Below are 22,250 nucleotides of genomic sequence, written 5' to 3'. Positions count from 1 at the left end.
TGAACAATATCAAGATGACTTTCAAATGCTTTAATTATGAATTAATGTACCTTCTCATAAAATAAATAAAATGCTGTAAGACAAAACATCAGTGGGTGGCATGTTCTGCTATGGGTAGGGAAACAACATCACTAAGAGTTACGTTGACAAAAAAAGTAAAGGAATTGTCTAAGAAGATACTGCTCTTAAATGCTGTAAAGGAAGCTTGAGATGGCACCAGTAGTAATGCAGTTGTTACAACCCTTAATTTTTTTTTTTAAATGTAATTTTCAGATACACTTTGTGTATAATTAGAATTGTAATAACCTGTCTTTGCTTGCATAATTTTAAATATTTTAAATGAATTTTATCTCTTTTGGATTTTTTTAATTTAGCTTCTCTTCTTAAATGCGGTTAACTCTCATCTTCAATCTGCCTCCCCCAAATGAATATGGTTTCTTGTCTTAATTACAAATACTGTAACTGAATTTCTTTATGGGAGAATCCCAAAACTAGCATAGAGAATAAGACAAATAATAATCTGCTCAAACATTTCTTTGCATATGGGAAATTATGTGCAAACATGGATACCTCTGGTTACTCACAACTACAGTTTGCTTAATTTGATAAACTTTTCATTCATTTTTTAATTAATTCAATTTAGCAACTTTTGTGAATTACTAATATTGAAAGTGCTGAAATACAGTTCAGTACAACTGCTTGTATCTTTTCTTCTCAGTGTAGTAATCATCTGCTGTTCTCTGACAATATTGAATATTCCACATCTCCTTATACACTACTCTTATTTACTGCTGATTTGAGCCCCTATTTAATTTAATTACAAATAAAATATATTTAATTTTAATGTGTAAACAATGCCCAGAAAAATGAAGTGAGGACCAGTGAGTATATACTATTGAAGCAGTGATAGATCATGGAAATATTACTTCATATTAATATAAAAAAAATTTAAAACTTTTTTTTTTTTATCACAGCTCATATACGTGATGAATGGCAGTGTTCCATATTTGACATGCTTCTTAAGTCAGGAGATGGAAAGAGGAAATCTTTAGATTGGAGACATGTTGTGGTAAATTAAAAATAAAGGTTAACAGAAAGATTTGGGACTCTGGAATCAATACACGAAGTCAATAGATAATGATCACTGTAAGAGAGCTCTATTGTGAAGAAATGCAATGGTATCCTTGTTTGTCACAGCTGGAAATATTGCTGGAAATAGGCAAAGAACGGATATATAGAAGAGAATCAGATGGCAAGGAAATCTCATGAAACAAATCAACAGAAACCCCTAAGTATGTGCTAAGACAAATCTTGTACTCCTAGAAACATTTCACAACAGAGGTAGACCTTGCAGATTTCTCCAGTCATTTCTTAGATTTGTAAAACAAAACCAAACAGGTATTTTTTTTTATTATTTATGAAGCAATATAATCACTAAATACAAGTCTAAAAAAAATTTAGAATTGGATTTTTATACTTTATGCTTTATTATACTAAATTGCATTTTAAGATTTGAAACTCTTTGCAGGGGTGGACCAAAACCCTCATTTTTGACTTTTGAATATTTAAAATATTTCTTTTTCCAATTCATGTAACTGATAAAAGGGGACCTACTGGTCTATATATGTTCTTCACCATTCTGGAGCTTTGCCTGCCAAACTCTTTAAACTGAAAATGTTTGGGAAAAATAATGGTAAAGATGTGCAAGAGACACTAAATCAGATGTTAATAAAATGTTCATACAGCATTTATTCAGCTTTCATGTAGTATTTAAAAATAAATAAATAAATAAATAAAGTTGTTAGATTTCTGTCCAAGTCTGAAGTAAGAGAAGCTAGCAAAGTCATAAGTTTTATATTTATGAGCTAGAACAAGTCAAAGCATGGCAGTGGGGCGTATTGTCATTTTGTCATTGCATGTTCACTTGATGTTGCTAGTATGTTTGTAACGCTGTATTGGATTTGACAGATCCATCACATAGCTCAGTGAATGGCTTGCTTGAATTAAGCCTATGGGCAGACTTTTTCACATTGATTGGCTATTGGTTTTGTGTTTTATGATTTGATTATTGCATCTTCGATCGGAGTAAGAAAAATGTTCCATTCTTGCATATTAAATTTGTCAGCAATATTTATGAAAGTGTCTGTGGTAGTGTAATAAAACAAAACCCCAATAACCGTAAACTAGCCTTGTCTGAAAGGCAGTCATTTCACTTGTACTGCTTGCTAACCCTGTTATACTTAATAATGATAATGATGTGTGTTTATATATGTACGATTGTGTATTCATATATATACACACATTCCCCATCCATCACCCACCACACGCACCCACCCACACGTGCACCTGCACACACGTGTGCACACACACATATACATACGTATGTACAGAGGTATTTTGTTCTGAGCGTAATTCCCTTTTTTGAATACAGTGTCATATTTAAATCTCACTACAAACAATGGTAAGATTCCCATTGACTTCTTTGCTGTCTGGATTAGATTCCTCATCACTGGAAGCTGAACTCTTTTGGTTTTTTTTCACTAACCTTTTTTTAAAAGAAAATAAGGCACGTTCCAAAATATTTTGTACATAACACTGTGTAGTATAAAATATTTAAATTTTTTTTCACTTTCAGTTTGTGCTACATGTTCTGTGGTCATACGTAGGATCTTGTATGAAATTTGAGACAGGAGATTATTTTGTTATATGGAAATTGTGGATCTTCCAGATCTGAAATCTTACTCCCATTAAAATCCTGATATTCTAATAGTTTACATTTTTAGCATGCCTATGTGGAGTATTAATTTTTGTCAAAGTATTAGTGTCTACAAAGTTATAATTTATTGTGTTTTCCAGTTCTCTTTGGGCAAGTAGTTCAGAGTAATACTTAATATTTGTGGTCAGATGATCCTAAAATAAAATAGATACAGATTTTATTTAATTGGAAACATGCTCATTAATCTAGTTAAAAATTAGAATGAACTATAAAAATACTCAAACTATAAAATGTGAACTTCTGTAGATGGAGGTGATATTTTTATATGTTGTAGAGTTTAAGATCTTCTATTTTATGAATAAACAATGTAACCCACTGTAGGTTTTTTTTCCTCTTACTGAGGATCTTACTAGTGATATATACTAAAAAGTAAGGTTTTTGAGAGCATATAAAATGTAATAGAATATTCAGTCAGAATTTAATTTTCCATTAAATAATTTTATAGAAGGATAAATATCTTAAAATGTAATACTTCATGCATTTCATGGTTGTGCTTTCTAAGATTTAGGAAAAGGAGTTTCTAGACACTGTTTGAACTCCTAAAGTAATTGGGTTGGAAGGGGAAAAATAATAGAATATAGCAATAATTTTACTCTTCTACTCCCAGCTGGAACCTTCAAACCTTTTTGAATTTTACTGTACATATTTATTCTTGAGGAATGGAGAAATCTGGGGGACAAGATGGTAAATAGGCAAGAATCATATAGCCCATATCCTGAGCTACTCAAATTTCGAGAATGAAAAGTATCACTTAGCATCTTGAGCAGGTACAAAGGTTGTGTTTAGCTATTGTAACAGCAGTAATATAGCAGATATCTAACGTTTGTATTCTTCAAACACTTTGGTTTGATGTGGTGACGTTTGATTGGTCTAGTTTTTTCTGGATATCCTGTATGGTAGCTAAAGCTTGCTTATTCCCTAGTATTGCAAATAAAAATCAAATCATTCATTTTGCTGTTACAGAGGTAATGGATTTGGGCATCTACCTATTGGGCTTGTATGTATTTATATGTCTATCTGATTTGTGGCAAACTACAGGATCGCTGGCATCATGTTAATATTTCATAATCCATATTCATCACTCAGATCTCAGGTTGGGGAATGACTGGAGTATATGACTCATGTTATAGCCATAACAGTACCTTTTAGTGAAGGAATTAGAAAGTTAAAGTGGATGATTATGAGTAAAGAGAATGTAGTAGAGAAAAAAAATAATCAAAGAGTTTAAAACACTATGAACATAGAGTTTCATGTAGAGCAATTTGAAAGAAATTTCCTGAAATAAAAATCTATTGCATAGAGTACTTTCTAATGATTGAAACATGATTCATCCTAAATTATTGTAGATATACTGCTTTTTGGGGGAGATACAGGGAGTCATATTAGTGTAGGAAAACATGGGAAGCAATAACATTTCATAAAAATATAATCTCCTACCAAGTCTAGAAAACTACTTTACATACTTCGATGTTTTAATACATTCCTCTAATATTTGGTACAATTAACATGCTTTCAGATACTTTGAAGCCTTGATTCACCTGGGTGAATATCAGTATTCATGTACTATCCATGTTAGCTATTAAAACTACTCCACTAGTTCAAATCTGAGATAATACAGTAGTGAAAAGGCTTAGGGTTCCTGGCCTAGAATGATGGTAAACACCGATTGTGAAACTTTTATCCTGTCAAAGCTTGTATTCTTCATACCCTGCTTCTACTTCTCTCTCCTGTACTTTCCATTCTCCTTCACTGTAATATCAAGGGATATGTTAAGAATACCCATAGACAAGGAAAGGCTTGGCTAATATTGTAAAATATGCTTTGGCATACATGCTGGAAATCATGAAGAAAAAACTGAGAGAGAAGGCAGAGGAACACTAAAGCCTAGATTTCCATACCTGGCTTCCTAAAGTCCTCCAAGTCTAAAGATGCTGAGTAGTTTTGCTGCTGGTTTCTTTTTGAACATAGCGGGAGCTGTTAAATGCTTATCGTTTTCAAAAATAAGCAGTGCACCAATTCTAACATTTACATATCACCTTCAATATCCTTTCTTTCATTTTGACTTAGATATCTAGCTTACATCAGGTTATACAGCATGAGTTTTAACTTGGGAGTTTCTTACTTTAAAATAAAAGTTTATAGTAAATAACTGTGATTATAAATAGTAGGAAATATCTTTTTAATAGTTCCTATGGGCTTCTTCACTCTTAGAGGATATTGAAAGAAAGTGTGACTTTAAAATTTTTAAGAGTGTTGTATTCAGCAGACTATATAAATGCGGAGTTAGGGAGTTACTAAAACATTGATTCCTAATCCAGCAGACCAAAACTGTTACAGTCTATTGGGTCAGTGCCTGTGACATGATAGGCCATAACAGTTCCTTTGGACATGTCAGTGTCTAATTATACACTTTTTAGTTTTCAGATCATTGACTTGATAGACCACAAAGAGGCAGATTAGAACATGCTATAAGTATTGTCAACCTGAGTGCTTCCACTGCGAGTGCTTTACCAGCAAGAAGGAATTAAGAGCATTGTGAAGGAGTCAGAGAGAGGTGAAGGAATGAAATGTTATTGATAAAATATGGAATGAACTGGATGTAGGCTGTATGAGTTAGCCATGTAACTTGCAATGTTTTTATGCAAGGTAAAGAAGTATTAGAAGAACAAACTTAACTAATTGGGTGAAATTAATCAAGAAAACTCTGGCATGTTTTTACTGTAGTGTTTCCCACCTCAAAGGAGTCTAAAGCATTTGATTAGGTATTTAAATAGAGTATTTTTTTAATGTATTTTTGGGCTTGTCAAGTTGCTAATATACTAGGAACATACCTGTGGCAAACCAGCAGTTTGTAAAAATACTGCAGAGCAGGGATTGGGAGTAGGAAGTTTGCCTATATATCCTAAAGAACAACTTTTTTTTGTCAAAACTGCTATAAGGTGTTTCATATACATGCAGGAAAAAAAAGTAAGGTCTTCGTTTAAACCTAAATGTGACTAACCTGGCAGTCAAATTTAAGGCTTGGTTAAGCCACCTGGACACAAGGATCAGGGGCCAAGTGAGGCAGGGTAGGGCATGTGAGACACCGAGGCAGGCAGAGGTGACGCTGGACCTTCTGGAGTGGCAGCTGAGTCCAGGCAGAGGGACGAGCTGCCTTTGCTTGAGCAGTCAAGATGAGCTTTAGTGTTTTCTGTGAGAGAATATTTACAGAAGTAGCTACATTAATTTCTTTTGATGCAGGACTTTACTCTGTATGCTACCAAGGCCTGCTTCAAAATTTTAGAAAAGAGCATTTAATGAAATGGTCAAGAATGATGGAGGTGGGAGATTTTTAGGCAATGAAAGCACAATACCTAAATGAAAGCAGAATATCTGTGTCTTCCTCTTTGTCTTGCCATCATTATAAGTAGTCAGGTTGAACAAGCAATTTTGCAGGAAGAAAAAGAATGTGACATGGAAGAAGTTAGTCAAATATTCTATTTATAGTTTTGTTCTCACTTCATTTAATATATCTTATAGGTATGGCTGTAAAGTTGTTTAGTTGTCTTAGTGTTGTGATTCAAATGGTATGAGTATGATAATGTACTTTGATCTTACAGTAATGGGAATATAAAGCATGATAATAGCAGAATCAACCTTATTATCATAGCTATTATACTAATATTTAGAAGTTAAAATTCTTTGATAGCCTTGATATTTAAATTTAGGGCACTAGAAGGAGGGAATCGGGGAGGACTTCATAAAAAGATTTTAGAGGTAAACTCTGAAATTTTGTCCATACTTGAATATTACAGAAGCTATTTAAGCAGCCAGCCGTCAGCTATGTTATAATTCATAGCAAAAAAGCCCTCAGTATTGGAGACCAAACTCCAAGAGCAATGAAGCCTTTAAGTTTAGGGCAGGAAAGAAAAATAAAGTATCTTTAATGATATAATGGAGCAATGTATAGATTTATCACATATAAGTCTTCTGGGAAAAATCATTGCTACACTATATAGTTAGCAGCAGGTCCCTGGAGAATACAATTTGGAGTAGCTCCAGTGAAGTCAGTGCTTTCAGTTAAGCTGCATCAATTTTACCAGTTGAGGTTCTGATCCATGAAATCTAAATACTGACTGTATTTGTAAATCCATCATGCTCTTACCAGAAAAAGTCAACTGATTACATATAGTTTAAATCTTCCCACTGTAATATCTGCTCAGTATTGTGTTCGCCTTCATCTTAATTTGCTGTGTTCTGGGGCTCTGCACTGTTTTCAGCAGTTGCTATGTTTTTGGGAGGGAGGGCTGTACCTCTGTGTTAAGCAAAATAATTTATCTCTAGTTTTTTGAAGTTAGGAAGCAAAGTCCAAGAATTCTGGTGTATGAAACATAATCACTGTATGTTAGTGGATTATAATTTCTTTTACATTTCAAACTTCCTACAGTTAGTGTGATTAATTTTAGGGAAGTCCTGATTTCTTAAAATCCCACTTGACTTCTACTTGGCTCCTATTTTATGGAAGCTCAGGGTTGCCAAAAAGAGGGACTAAAAATTTCTGGGAGTGATGGATGAAATGATATGTGTGTCAAAATTTTGTACTCAATCATGTGCTGTGTAAAATATAAATAATGCTGAAAAGTACAACTGTCACCCAGCCTTTTAGGGAGAAGATAGGACATAGAAAACACTTTGTAATTTGTCTCATGTGCCTTACAAATATAGGTTCTTACACCTACAGTGCCCTAAGTATATAAGCTTCCCAGACACGGCTGTGAGTGTTTTTGTACATCTGAAGAATAGCAGGGCCGATGACTGTAGGAGGGAAAATGTGATAGTAGGTTGATGCTTTTTCAGGAATATGTAGTAGCACACAGAAAGAAAGAAGAGCACGTCTTGTCCCAGGGTGGGGTGACTATATGGAAACTTTTAGGGGGAGCACTCAGAGTAACAATATATCCTGAGATTATGTTGGAGTTGTGCTTCATGATGGTCCTCATGATGATCCCCTTGAGATCCCTCAAATCATAAAAAAGCCCATCTGAAACCCATTCTCTGAATCTCTTCCTGTCTTCCACTTCCAAGTTCTGAATTTACCAACTAGAAGTGATGTAGTCAAATCATGGACAGGTCAGGCAGGATTATTGTGAATAAAGTTAGGTCCACTTACATTTCTTGTAGCCTATCGAATCCATAAAAATTGTAGAAGTGATGAGGAACATTAAAACGACCTAAAATGTATCATGAACTTTCACCATACCTTTCTTGTAAATTTTTTAAGCCTTCTACACTCAATACAGTTACTGCATAAAATTGGTCTTTACAGGGAACAACCCGACATTTGCAAAGGACTGGGCAAGGTTAGCTGCCCTTTGCCAGGTCTGCTTTTTATGTACTTTATGACAGATAGAATATGATGCACCACAGAGTCAGCTTAACTGAGAGGGATGCCTTTTTCAAACTATGGCATTTATGACTAAGGGATAATACCTGCTTTGGACATCAGGTGTGATATATTTGTATAGTGACACCTCTGATTATCACTTCTCCCTCTAGGTCTATATAAACAATAGCTAAGAATTTAGCTAAATAAAAACCTGCAACTAGAACAGCATTAAAGCCATCAAACTACTAAACAATTTATTGTAATTGTTACAATAGCACTTAATTAGTTTAAAAAAAAAAATGAACTGGCTTATTGAACTCCAGCATCTACCTTCTCACATTTGCTATGCTGACCAATACGTAACTTTCTCCTTACTTTTAAAATTGATTAATGGAGTTGTGAATTGAATTTTACAAAAGCCAAATACAGGGAAAATAGTATCTTCCGATGTAAACTGAAACATCATAACAAGGAATGTTTATGGTAGATGTTTTTTAAATATTCAATTATATTCAAGTCAGGTTAATTTTTTAAAATTTGATTTTTTTGCCAGTAATTAGTAAAGAGCTGGTAATAAAAAGTAAGATTTCAGAACAGTTTCAATAACATCTGTGGTTCCAAAAGACAATAGCAGATAGTGTTGTGGGGTCTTTCTGTAAGTAACTAAACTAGCATGTTATTCTTGCAGATAATTTTGTACTTTGGTATCTGAAGGTAGAATATCTGTGGCTTAATATTCCATAACAAGAAGTGTTCTGAATAGAGATAAAGACAAGGCATTTCTCAGCTAGCTGCTTTAGAGGCAGCTTTTAAGGAAGAGTGGTCTTTCCATTTAGATGAGAGGGCAGTTTAATAACTTCATCAAAACTAATCAAAAGGATTTTCTGTAAAATAGTAGCTGGTAAGTCTGCATTGCTCTTAGATAAATCCCTTTTGGGCAAACATCTACCTGTTTCTTTCCATATAATTATCACAAGAGGTGATAATAAAAGGGGTGATAGCAGTAAATACAGTGACAAATTACACTACCTATGAAATACAGAGTAGCTCTGTATTTATAATGCTAAATTTATCCCCCTTCATTTTTTAAAATTCATCTCTTTAGCATTACAGGCTAGGTAGATCTCATTAGTTTGTGAAATTGCTGCAAATGACAAAATAAAGAGCAAAATTACCAATCTGTACATCCAATTGAAAATGAAAGAATCTACAGTTTGATCACTAAATTAATTCATGTTAAAAGGCAGTGATTAGTTTCTCTGAGAAAGGGCAGAGGCAATGACCAGGTACTACTTTTGAGCTTAATAAATTCTGTCCCTGTAGTATGGATTACAGATTCCTTATTTTGTTTTGATTTACTTTTTCCCAAAGTGTGAACTTCTAAGTAACGAGGTTCACAGATTTCTAAACAAGAATTTAAAACCTCTTTAACACATTGGAGGTGAAGTAATAGAACTAGATTTTGTTCTCTTAGGGACTAACCTCTCAAGGTTCTGTTACCTCTGTGAGATGTCTGGTCCTGAACTGAATAGGTTTTGATAGGATCTTTATAGTACTTAATGCTTAACAGTGCTTACATCATCTCGCAGAACTAAGTTTTCCAGGTAGTCCTCAGTACAAGCTAGAACTAGTTCCCTCTAGGGAACTCTCGTTGGTAGACTCTTGCATTAAAGCTGTGCAAAACAGAAAAACTCAGTGTTTCATCATACCTAACAGTGCAGGTTGGAGGAGCTACTTTTAATTTGGAATAGAACAGCACTCAAGTATTAAAACTTCAGCCAGGTTCTTTATTAATCCCACACAACACAAAAATAATATAACGGAAACTGTGTATATACATATAAAGGAATCATTTGATGGTAATCCTTAAACATGGTTTCCACTAACCCAAATCCTGTTTGCTTTGACTTCGGAAAGGACAAATCAGGATTTGTGCTGTAGTGAAGTTTACTGCATTTTGAAATATTAGCGTAATTAGCATTTCTCTTTTTATGTTGCCTGGTTTAAAAAAGAATTTTGCAAGAGAAGGTTTATATTAAATTACTCATATCTCTAGTTTATTCTCCTAAGATTCTGCAAAAGACTTTTGTATGCATTTGGATGACAGTATATGAGAATATACTATGTCATTTTTTTAATAAATAGCAGAAATTTCATTTTCTGATTGCAATCGTATTAGACATATAAAAAGCAAAATATTTTATTTTCAATATCCTCATTTCAGATGCACGAAGTAAATTGCAATTACTTTTTTCAAAAATGCTTTTTACATATTTTGCAGTAGTGCCCTTTAATATCTATATCAATATAAATATTGTTTTATTTTTATTAGACTTCATAAATATATTGACATATCTGTTACACTAAACATGAAGCTTCCAATGCAAGAGTTTGTACATAGTCCATATCCAAATGTCGCCATTATTTCATTTAAAAGATCCCAGCATGTCTACCTCATGATCCTTATAAACTCTATAGTACTGAAATACGTCAACACTTTTTCTTGCTACATTCATTAAAATTAAGCACCCTTACCCTACCCCATCTGTAAACATTAAGTCAATTGGCAGCTAGCACATTTCCCAGTCAGCAAGCAGTATTGTGAATTTTATCTTCTCTTGCAGAAATCAATTCGTCTTCGTTGCAGCAGATGAAATTTCTTGTAACACCTCTGCAGGTAACAATCATTGATACTTCTTGATGCATCCATCCAGGTCTCAATATCCTTTTTCACATGCTGCATTTAATCGTAAGAGAAAGCATAGGAAAGTCCATCGTATAAATCTTTTGAATAGTTTAATTAATTTATAGCTTGAGTCTATAGGTTCTGCCTATATTTATTTCCAGTTTAAATATCGTATGGCCTAGAAAAGTAAGGATATGTTAAACCTTCTACTAAATACTTACTGTGCAGTACAATCAAGATTGTGACTTTAAAAAAGCCAAAACAGAGCAAATGAAAAGAGAAAAGGCTCAGATGTATGTAGGACATTGTAAGTGCTATAGATTTAACCGTTTTCTTTTCAACTCTTTGGGGGCAAATATTGCCCACAAGGGTACTGCTGACCCTAAAGCACTCACAAAGTCTATCCTATGGATAAGATAGTGGGAGAGAGGGTCTGTGTCTTCAGAGGATCGCTCTCTAGTAAGTAAAAAGTCTTAGCTGCTTTGCTAATATGCTATCGTGTTGTAAGCCATGGGTACGGAAGAATGAACAATGATTTTAAAAGGTAATGGTAATTTATAAATATATTGAATATGTCAAGGGATGTTTTTTCTCTTTTAAGCAATAGACTTTGAACAAGCTTAGTCTTAATTCAGGTAAGGATGGTATTATGTCACTACGTAAGAAATTAAAAGCCAAAATAAATAGTAACAGTGTCGGGACATATTCTGCAAATAATGTTATGTCAAAAATTTAATGAGTTCATAGAAGCTGCTTGTATTGAAGGATGAAAGGGTACCTAGTGTGACACAAAATGCTGGTATTAAGAAGTGTTTATTTATAGAGTTTTACATTAGCAGAAATAAATGAAAGGTGAAGAGTGTTCTGTTTATGCATAGTGACCTACATAGAAACAAATAAAGGACATTTATTTATGAAAAAGAAGATCATAGCTAAAGCCAACGTATGCTAAAATTGTAATAATCTGTATGCTATTCAAAGCATTTTTGGTGGTAATCTGAAAAGTTCTGTAACAAAACCTGATTTAACACAGATTTTTCAAAGTCCTAAATCATTAAGAGAATACATTTTGATAAGTCAACATTTGACACTTTCTTGATCTCACTGGACTTGGATTTTGGCTTTCATTATTTCCCTTGTGTTTCCTGCTCAGCTCCAGGCTAGAATGAGCTGTATTAAGGAGGCTACTCATTTATAAATCTAGGCCTTGCTAAGTAATAGTAAATATAAGTATTTTAGCAATTTTTTAACTTGGAATTTTTGAGACAGATATGTGGTCTTTAATATTTTTCTTGTCCTGAAAACAATTTTCTGCTTTGCAGAGTGAACCCTTCTAAGCAATAATTATTCCTCTAATAGAGACTTTTTTCTTCCCCTCAGTTCAGACACAATTTAAGTGTCCAAGACTATATTATACATATTCCATACATCACTGCTTTAGAATTCCAGTCAGAACTGGAGCACTCTTGTTTATCGGTAAATTCAGTGAGCTTTACATGGAAGGAAGTGGATCTCTGTGTTTATTTGTTAAAACTTTTCAGTTTACCAGCTGATTACCTCTGTTGAATTGATTCAACAATAAGGGATTTTTGTTAGGTATGTTTTTGAGCTTATATCCATCATAGGTTACTGTAGGTGCCTTTTTTGAAATATGATCTGAAGGAGAAAGCTTATGAAAGCCTGTGTCTTCTGTTTCTCGTATACCTAAGTCATAAAATTTAAAGGACTTTTGGCTTTATAAAAAAATAATTCTCTGGCCTATATTCTTGTGGTACAAGTAGCCGAAGTTGCATTTGGTTTTTCAAATCTGTAAGTTGAGTTTCAACTAATTACTGATGTTTTGTGCTTTAATACATGGAACGTATATAGAGATACGTAAACTTTTAGAACTAAAGTTAACTTTCCTGTGGTTTTTCAGATGCATGCAGATCACCTACAGTGCAATTTCATAGTGCTTTTTTTAGTGCTTCTAGACTCAATTACAGTAATTCAACTGTGTTTGTAAAATTGATAAAAAGCAAAGATACTGATAATATGCTTAATGTTTGAAATGTGAGTATATGTATGTTTGTATTGTTCCCTTGTAAAGAATGTGTGTGTTCATAGATCTCAAATAATAACATAACAAGTAAACTTTTGGTTAGAACTTTACCACCAAATGGAAATGGGAGGTCTTGGGTGATTCTGCTGATAATATTCACTCTTCTCTTCCTAATACTTTATCATTCCTGCCAGAGGATACTTAGCCCTCAGCAACATGATATCTTTATTGTGAATAAAGTAATCTTGAATAAGTAAATGTGTTAATGAACAGATAGTATGTCCATATACATATATTTATTTCTGTATGTGTATCTGTTCATACATGCACATTATATAAAGAGAACCTATTCAAGTATCTGACAGAGGGATACTTCCATGGGAAATTTAACAATATTTCACTCTTGATTGCATCCAGTCCATTCTGAGGCTAAAAATAATTACTCTTCAGAGGAGAAATTCTGTGCTTCTGGGATAGATCTTCTCTGGCAGGCATGATTAAAGAGTCTGCAAACAGACCTGAACTAGAACAGAGGCAGGGAAACTATCTGAAACCTCCTATCAGTTTGATGATGGAATTTTAACAAGGATGTCTGAAGACTTTGCTCTAGCAAATCTCTGAAAATGGGTACATTAGGGGAGAATTAATCCTGAGGTTCCTGGCTGATGGGGGCAATGGGCATCTTGCCCTGTCAGGCTCCCAATAAATCGGAATGAGACCCAGAATAAACCTGTGGTTTCTTTACATGTTGGTTACAAAACATTGTACATTTTTTCATTTTGAATCTTTAGCATTTTTTATGAATTATTTAAATCGGTGCTCAATGTTTGTTGTTTTTTTTTTCTTTTAGGTTTTGTAAGAGCAAAATTCATAGTTTGTAAAGAAAACCATATTTTTTAGAGTCTTTTCAAAGTGCATTGGAGGATGTACCTGCATATTACTTTTATGATTTTTGTGTAAATATGGGGCAGGATCATTATTCTACATTTATATCACTCTTTCTTTCTTCCTCCAATTTTTAACAGTTATCCAACATTAACAAACAAAAAAATCCAATGCATTTGCATGCCTGATATTATTTTTCTCCCAAGTGTATATGCAGTTTATGATTTTGAAATAACAGAGAGGCAAGTGTATATATAAACCTGAATTTGGAATGAAGTATGGTGGAAGTGGATATAGCATCTGTCCAATTGTGACTGTATTTATTTACATATTTGAGCAGAATCATCCCCAGGAGGTGGGATTGTGTGTGCGTGGGCAAAAGAAATGCATTACAAAGCTTTAGAAGTTGACAGTCCTAGATTAAGTTATTGACCTCCATTTGGAGAAAGATACAGTCTCCAAAACAGATTAAACATTCTGAAAGGTTTAATTTTAGAACTCTAGAAAAAAGGTTTCTTAAAAGCAGGCAGCTTAAAGAAGCAAACATTGGAATTTTTACTATTGAAATAGTTTGAACACAATATTAGCAATTTTTAAACAATGCAGTAAATGAAGTCATTGCAGTTTTCCTGTATACTATCATTAACCTGTCAACACTAACACTACCACAAATGTAATTAATTAAACAATAGCAAACATGGTGATACTTCTTTAAAAGCAAATTAATATTTGACAAAGTGCTTAGAATGATTAAGGTGTCTGTTGTGGTGCACCTCTGCTGCAGTACATAAATTATTGTAGCTGGTCAAAATTTTGCCATACATGCTTGCCTACATCTCATTGACTTATTCATGTATCTGGGAAGAGATATTGAGCAGATTATACTCTTGCAAAGCAACTGCTTTGGAAAAACAGTTTCAGCCTTTTTGTATTATTGTGTAAAGACATGTTCAGTTCTGAGAGGTTCTTCCCTTTCAGTATTACTGGCTATGGATTTGACTTCATGAAGCGATTTGACTGGGAAAATAGCCATTTTCTATGAGATGCTTTTATTATTATGTTGTCCTCTTCTACTAATAAGATAAAACATGAAGATGAAGGAGCATCTGTAGGGTCTTTGTGCTAGTATTTATTTTAGGCTGTACTGCTTTTCCCTGTGAAAAATAGCAGATACTGAAGTTTTTGCTCTGGAAGAACTAGGAAATGTTGTCCTAATGCACATTATTAAACAACTTCTATAAATTCAAGTGTCCTTTATGTTGGCAGTTTAAACTTGCGTTTACTGCTGCTGTAAATAGTTGCTTATATGGAATTCCATTTGTTACCGCTTTTACTGCTTTTGGTAGTTGTGTGGAATAGATGTTCAGCTATTGGATCAGTTGATAAAAATCAGCAAACCCTCTGTTCTTCTTTACCCTCTGTTCTTCTTTCATGAAGTTTGATTAATTCCTTTTTCTCACCCAGTGAAAACACTGGCAGCCCTTTTTGGCATCTTTGTCATTATCTCTTTGACAGCTTGCCTTCCCGGTGCTTACAGTTCTAGGTCAGTTCGCATGGCTAGTCAAATGTGACAACATGACAAGATTAAGTAAAGCTGAGGTTCTGTGATTTGTAAATGGAGGATTTGCAATGTGAAGCTCCTTTGATAACAGAAATAGTGAATAATCTGTGTTTGCCCTCAACAAGTGCATATAAGCATGTGTGCATCTTCTGTGCTCTTTTTTAAGGAAGAAATCAGATTATTTTTTTCACAAACTGAAAATAGTACACATGAAAGGTGGCTTGTGTGTGTGCATGTATGTATGGTTATCTACAAATACATTAAGTAAACAAGGACTCCATTTTTATCATTACATTTAAAGTATTAAACAAAAAATAAGAAGATTGCATGCTACAGAACTTTACATACAAGCACAAAAGAATGCATTAAAATTTAATGAACAAAGTACCCTGTATAATTATTATTGAACTGGATAATAATTTATTCAAGGTTCATTGCCACGAAATATAACAGCAATAGTAATAGGAAAATCCTTTACAGGTCAAAGAAATACTGGATTTTCGTGGCAATACTGCTGGTTTTACGTATCACCTGATGGCAAGTCTCAGCTTCCCCAGTGACTTTTTTAAATGAAATTTGTATAAAGTGTAACTTTCTTGGGTAGACATTATACGGAAAGGTGTTGCTGGTAGCACAGGATTATATTAGATTTTTAACTAGGCAGCAAGTGAAATCCCCACATTTGTGTAAATCCAGACAGCAAGACTGAAACTTGAGAGAAAGCTTTTAAGCTGAGGTCTGTCCCTGGGAGTTTTCCATAACAGTTATTCAGCATCAGTTCAGGATGGAGCTCACCTGTGCTGTTGTTTGTTGCACTTCTATACGTCTGCAAATTAACCGATATCAATCATATTTATTTAAATGTTTAATAAGGTGGCAGCTCAACTTTGGGTGACTATAAACATTTAAGAATCTTCAAAAGAAGGTACAGGTTGGCATACAGAAATGAAAATGAAAGTCAGGTCTGCGCATCCATGACCAAAATTTCTGCAAAACACGCCCATGAATTAGCAAGAAAATTAACTGGCCAAATTCAGACATGAAACAAATAAGTAAGCAATTAAGAATTTGAAATTCATTTCTGCATGTAGAAGATTCAGAATAGGCTTCTCAAGTTTCTTCTTGCTCCAACCTGCAGGAAAAAGTAAAGACTGCTTTTAATATTTGATCAATGATGTATTTATCAAGATCCCTTCACAGAAATCTTTTCTTATCGCCATATCCCTTATTGTAGACTGTAGTCAAATTTCTTCATCTCTGTGAAAACCTAGGAATGTTAATACGATACTAATATGAAATCCCTCATGGCATTCAAGGTATAGAGGAGTCCAGCACTGCAGTATACCTTGAGGTGTTTAATTGTTTCATTGTGCTGTCTGTCTCTACTGCCTCTTCCCAATTCTTTCTCTACTGTACATCATGAATCTCTAAAGCATGGAAAATGTTATGCAACAAAATATTTTTTGGGCCCTCCCTTGTGGATCATTATCTTACTGTTTGACAGTCATGCATTTAAAACTTTGCATAGAGGACTTCAGCATTCTTAACCTTTACAATCAAGGAAAATTACTAGAAACTGTTTTTATCAGTAGATTTTGATAATTTTCCTTGGCCTTAAATAAATCTTAGACATCTTTTCTTGTTGCATTCTGAGAAACTTACTGCTCATTCAGGTGATTGAAATGCGTAAAGCTGCTTGGTATTAATATACAAAATGAAGTAAATTGATTGGTTGCCCATGCCTTGAGCACCATAAGCAGATACTGTCCTACTGTAGTAAAGAATTTTAAGTGAAGGGATTGCCACTGCTGCATGGTGTTGGCCTACTGAGGCTAAAATACTGCTTAGCAATGTGGTGTGTAACTGGTGCAGAAAGGAGCTCTGCTGCTCATGTCATCTGTCTTGGTATCCTGTGACCAAAAGACTGAGCAAGATGTTAGTTACTGGAATAATTTATTATATAATATTCATTATTATAGTTAGATTTAGCTGAGGTAGTACCACATTTTTAACTTCTCTTTTTATATTTCTTTAAACAGATTCATCATTTTCTGCAGGTCTTCTAGCACTATGTAGGCTTTAAAAAAACAGGGGGAAGTGATAATGATCAGAAAGATACGTGCATAAAATTCCTAAAAAATAAATTCATGTTTAAAATTCTCCTTCTGTAGTTCTCAAATGACTCGAGGAAAATTGTGTTAACTTGGTTCATATTCTATACCATGAAATTCTGCTTATTAATGTTGTTATTAAACCCTGTAATATGTATACTCTTAAGGAGCTTCCAGATGTCTCCAGTGTCAGAGCTCCACTGTCTGTTCTGGAGGTGCATGGAAATACGGCCATAGTACCAAAGAATTTAAAACCCTAAAATGGAAGTTACAATTAGAGAGGCATATACTTTCCCTTTTTTTAGAGATTTCAGCAATATCTGCTACTGATGATTTGAAGAGAAAGATTCAATTTCAAGGGCCTTATTAAGATAAATCTCACAACCGGTTACCATTTTTAATTCTCCTTTTTTATTTGTGCAGTGGACAACAAATTGTCCTTTCATGTAGTATTTCAGCAATTTAAAACCCTGTACTGAAAATGATTGAAGAAATTGAGACATAGCATGAGTAAAGAAGAACTTGCAATACAGTGAGCTTTGGGTGAATAATTTAAAGCTGCATTTACAGATGTTAGCATGGCTACACTGATATTTTTTTCCTCAATTATTTCCCAGTAAGATGTTATTCCAACTAGTTCAGTACCAGTGCCATTATGGTAACAAAATGCTAGCAAACTTTTAAACTTCCCCCTCTGTCCCAATTATGTACTGAATACTGGATATACTGGATATACTGGAAAATAGTGGAATTTACGTTGTCCTAATTAGTGGTGCATCAAAATTGTTCATCAGATGTGTTCTGAGACAAGAATTTGTGAGTGCACACACTGGTTTAACATTTTGTAAAATACACAGATTATCGCATTGACTATTAATTTATTCAAAATACTTTGCCATTTGCATGTCCTAAATTTTAGTAAATTGTTTACCTATAATGATTATTTCCAGTGCAAATTATCACAAAGCATTTAAATGCCACTAATTTTAATGAGAAATAAGCATTCTGGCATAATAGTGAATAAATGAACCAACGACTGTGTGACTGAACTAGCTTACTGATTTTCAGTATGACAATATAGTTTAAATCCTTCTTACTATTTTCAGCATAGAAATCAGAATCTATTCTGCTAACCTTCTGAGCTTCTAAATTTGGTGTCATGCAAGGGCGTGTTTAAAAATTAGCATTTAAAAAGAAACCCACTTGCTTTAAGTTTAAGCTGACACTGTTCCTTTCCTCTGTGGAAATGAAATTTATTAATCATAATAAAACCATCATATTCTGAAGGTAGAGGTCACCCTGAGGAGAAAAAAAAGTCTATTCATCACAGAGGAATTTCAATGCATTTTTTCCCAGATAATATCTGAGCATGTGTTCTCTCGCCTTTAGAAATACATTCTTCCATGTTTGTGCTTATGTGTGTCAAGTGTATTAAGGACAGTGCAAGAATGAGAATTTTGCAATTAATTTTATATAATTTATTTTCTTTTACAGAAGATTTGGAAGAATGCTTTTTACATTTTATTTTGTTATGTTTACATTGCACACATTTGTTAAAGTGGAATTTCAATATTCTGTAAAAGAAAAGGAAGAAGTGTTTCTTATTTGAAAAAGAACATAAGCATTACTAATTCTGAAATCCCATTTTTATGTTAAAATCTCAGTACAAACTTCAGCATTATCATAATATAAATGTAAACCATTCTTTTTAAGGAGTAGGGATTAACTTAGGTCGTAGTTTTCACGTTAGGATTACTTCATAACTCCTGTTTTAAGGAAGAAACATGTTTTACACAGTGGGATGAAAAAAATAATGTGAAGCACTGACAGTAAGTTATATTACAGTTATACTGTTTTATATGTGTTTATATGTACTTTCCTCTTAGTTGTCCAGATTTCTGTAAAATATTGATGCAATATTATTAGCAACATGTTTTATCACATCGGTGTTGTAAGCTTGCTAGTTACATCCATAGTTGGGTTAAATATACCAATAATTTGATAAAGCCTGAGCACTATGTATTCAGGCTTGTTCCTTCCTTACAAGTGACTCTTGGATTTAGGCCACTTAATCCCCTGCCATGGGTGACCCATAAGAGTTCCAATTTTGTGAGACGCTGTGACATACAGTCAAGGATCCTGCAGGAATGGGATGCAGTTAACATGCAGCCTTACTGCAGGAAATGGATCAGAGCGGTGGAAACAAAAGACTCCAAGTCCCACTAGTCAATGGTTTGCACTAGACCAAAACTACTGTAATTCTTACAGATTTAAATTTACGGTCCTTGCTCAGTATTGCAGTAATACCAGATAATTAGAACAAAAAACAAAAACAAATTTGAAAATATACTGACTCCCATTGCCTGAATCATCGTCATGACATTAAAGCATGTATAATAATAGCACATGCAATTCTTCCACCTTGTTACTAGGGTCATGAGGGAAATTTATAGTGCTGGAAATAAGTCTAACTTTAAATTAATCATCTTCCCTTCTAGATGTTTTCTGACTGTTTGAATGAGATTTGGCTTGAGAGAATTAAAATTATAATGTTTAAAATGGATTCCCAGACTTTAAAAACAGGCATACAGATTAAAATAAAGTGTCTTCTTCACTTAAATGTAGGTGAACAAGACATGCAAGATTCTGTTATGGCTACTATCAAACCTAAGTATTTTCATAGAATGGTTAGAGTTGGAAGGGACCTTAAAGATCATGGAGCTCCAACTCCCCCTGCCATGGGCAGGGACACCTCCCACCAGAGCAGGTTGCCCAAAGCCCTGTCTGGCCTGGTCTTGAACACCTCCAGGGATGGGGCAGCTGCAGCTTCTCCAGGAAACCTGTTGCAGTGTCTCACCACCCTCACACTAAAAGAATTTCTTCCTGATACCTAATCTATATCTCACCTCTTTCAGTTTAAAGCTGTTACGTCTTGTCCTATCATTACATTCATTGATCAAGAGTCCCTCCCCATCTCTCCTGTAGGTCTCCTTCAGGCTGTTACAAGGTCTCCCCAGAACCTTCTCTGTTTCAAATCTCTAAGCATCATAATGTGGAGCCTTGCAAAGGCAAAGTTTATGGAAGTTCTTCTAACCAAAGAGGCTCCAGAGTACAGGGTCAGTGTCAGACCTGCTCAAAGAACCCTTATGCCCCTGTTCCATCTCAAAGGATCACCAAGAGTCGCTTACCCAGCATAGGCTGATCTGAGCTATTTTGCCTTCCATTTTTTTTCAGTGGGAACTGCCTTGGATAATTTCCAAAGACAGTTATTCATGGATACCAAGTATTTAAATGGAATTGATATATAAATTTAATCCTTCACTCATCAATATATTGGATGCAAAAGAGGAATTAATATGTTTTATATGAGTGTTTTACACATTTTTTGAGTTTAGGACCCTGAGATAGAAGGTGATTGTCCAATGTGCTGCTTCCCTTGGATATTCGTGTGTATCTTTGATAGCTATGAGGACTTCCCTGCCCAAATCTAAAGTAAACATAGGATATAGAGCTCACATTCATGAACTTGTGGTTCTTCTATTGTTTTACTAGATTGACTGCTTTTTAATGTAATATCCCTTAATAGAAAGTTGAATTTACTAAGTAAACAAGACAGTACAACTGAAGGCATTCAGCTGCTATGGTTGTACTTTGTAGTGAAACATGCAGATTTTGCCATAGAAGCTTTATAAGAATATAGATACACATGTGCTCAAAATGCCAAACTGTTGCTGGAAAAAAATTTACTTATTCACAATATCAAATAGCAACCAATGTATACTTCGAAGTTTGTACTTCCTAAACTTTTTTCTACTTTTTTTTTTTTCATCAAGATGTGTGGTTACATATCCTTGGAAAAGGAAAAGAATCTAACTTGTGCAAATCTGTGACCCTAGACTTGGTCAGAGAGTAAGAGACATTTAATGTAAAGTCTCTGCCTTTTCAGTGCTGAACCCTTTTGCCTTTAGATAGCACAGTTGTCCCGGGAAGTGATTTACTGGGATTTCCATGTGAAATGAATCCCTCATATTCTTGTAAATGTTGGCTCAGGGAAATGGAGTAAAAAAGACTTATCTTGTCTAATGTAATTTCTGCTCCTTCCTTGAAAGATGTCACTGAGTAGGTAGGAATGTCTAGTTTAGATAATTTGGACCTCTTCTCAACCTCACATCCAGGACCCACAGCAGTGGGTGGTGGAGGATTGCATGTGCCATGGAAACGTTCCTTTCTCAGCTTTCCCTCAGATGATTATTTAGGAATCAATTTATCAGATTGCACTTGTGGAGGAGCAAATACATGATAATAAAATAGGACAACTATCCTCTTTTCAAAAACAGTAAGTTTGTATCTGTTTCTGAAAAATACAGGTTGTTACACAGAATGAGACCAGTCTGAGGTTATAATGATTTTTTTTTTAGAGATAAATCAAGAGTATTTTTAAAAATTAACTTGTTTATTACATTAGTCCTTGTATGCAAGACACCACTATAATTTCAAGATTGCTTTTGTTATTATGTGTGACACCTGATATCAAATGGTAATTCTTTGATTACAGAAAAAAATGTTAGATACATTGAGTGAAATGTGTATCTAGCTGATATATCCATCTCACTAATGGTAGCTGCACTGGACTGTGAAGCAAAGCAATGTATTTCAAGGTGAAGAGAACTACACCGTTGGGCCAGCAAATTGACATGTAAAGGAGCTTTGAAGTAGTTTCAACTATAGGGATTTTGAATGGGGAGAAATGACAAAAATCTGATTTTCACATCACTGTCCTGGCTGTAGCAGGAACTTGGCCTGAAAATTGAGACTTCAGCTGTGC

At 34.2% G+C, this 22,250-nt stretch overlaps 1 protein-coding gene across 38 annotated transcripts in view; it reads left to right on the top strand.

Annotated features, from left to right (window-relative positions):
* The window catches only part of RBFOX1 (RNA binding protein, fox-1 homolog (C. elegans) 1), a 1,244,625-nt gene that overhangs the window by 1,218,027 nt on the left and 4,348 nt on the right, over positions 1-22,250 (top strand). For 9 of the 38 annotated variants that reach the window (XM_014936480.1, XM_014936468.1, XM_014936474.1 and 6 more), the window contains one exon: positions 10,766-10,818. The exons of the other annotated variants lie outside the window; for them this stretch is intronic. In XM_014936480.1, the coding sequence (XP_014791966.1) occupies positions 10,766-10,818 (53 nt within the window). The remainder of the gene's footprint in view (positions 1-10,765; positions 10,819-22,250) is intronic. 38 annotated transcript variants of the gene reach the window in all.

Source organism: Calidris pugnax, unplaced genomic scaffold, assembly GCF_001431845.1.
Source record: "Calidris pugnax isolate Ruff unplaced genomic scaffold, ASM143184v1 scaffold17, whole genome shotgun sequence".
Taxonomy (NCBI): domain Eukaryota; kingdom Metazoa; phylum Chordata; class Aves; order Charadriiformes; family Scolopacidae; genus Calidris; species Calidris pugnax.
This window is presented reverse-complemented; position numbering and strand designations above follow the sequence as displayed.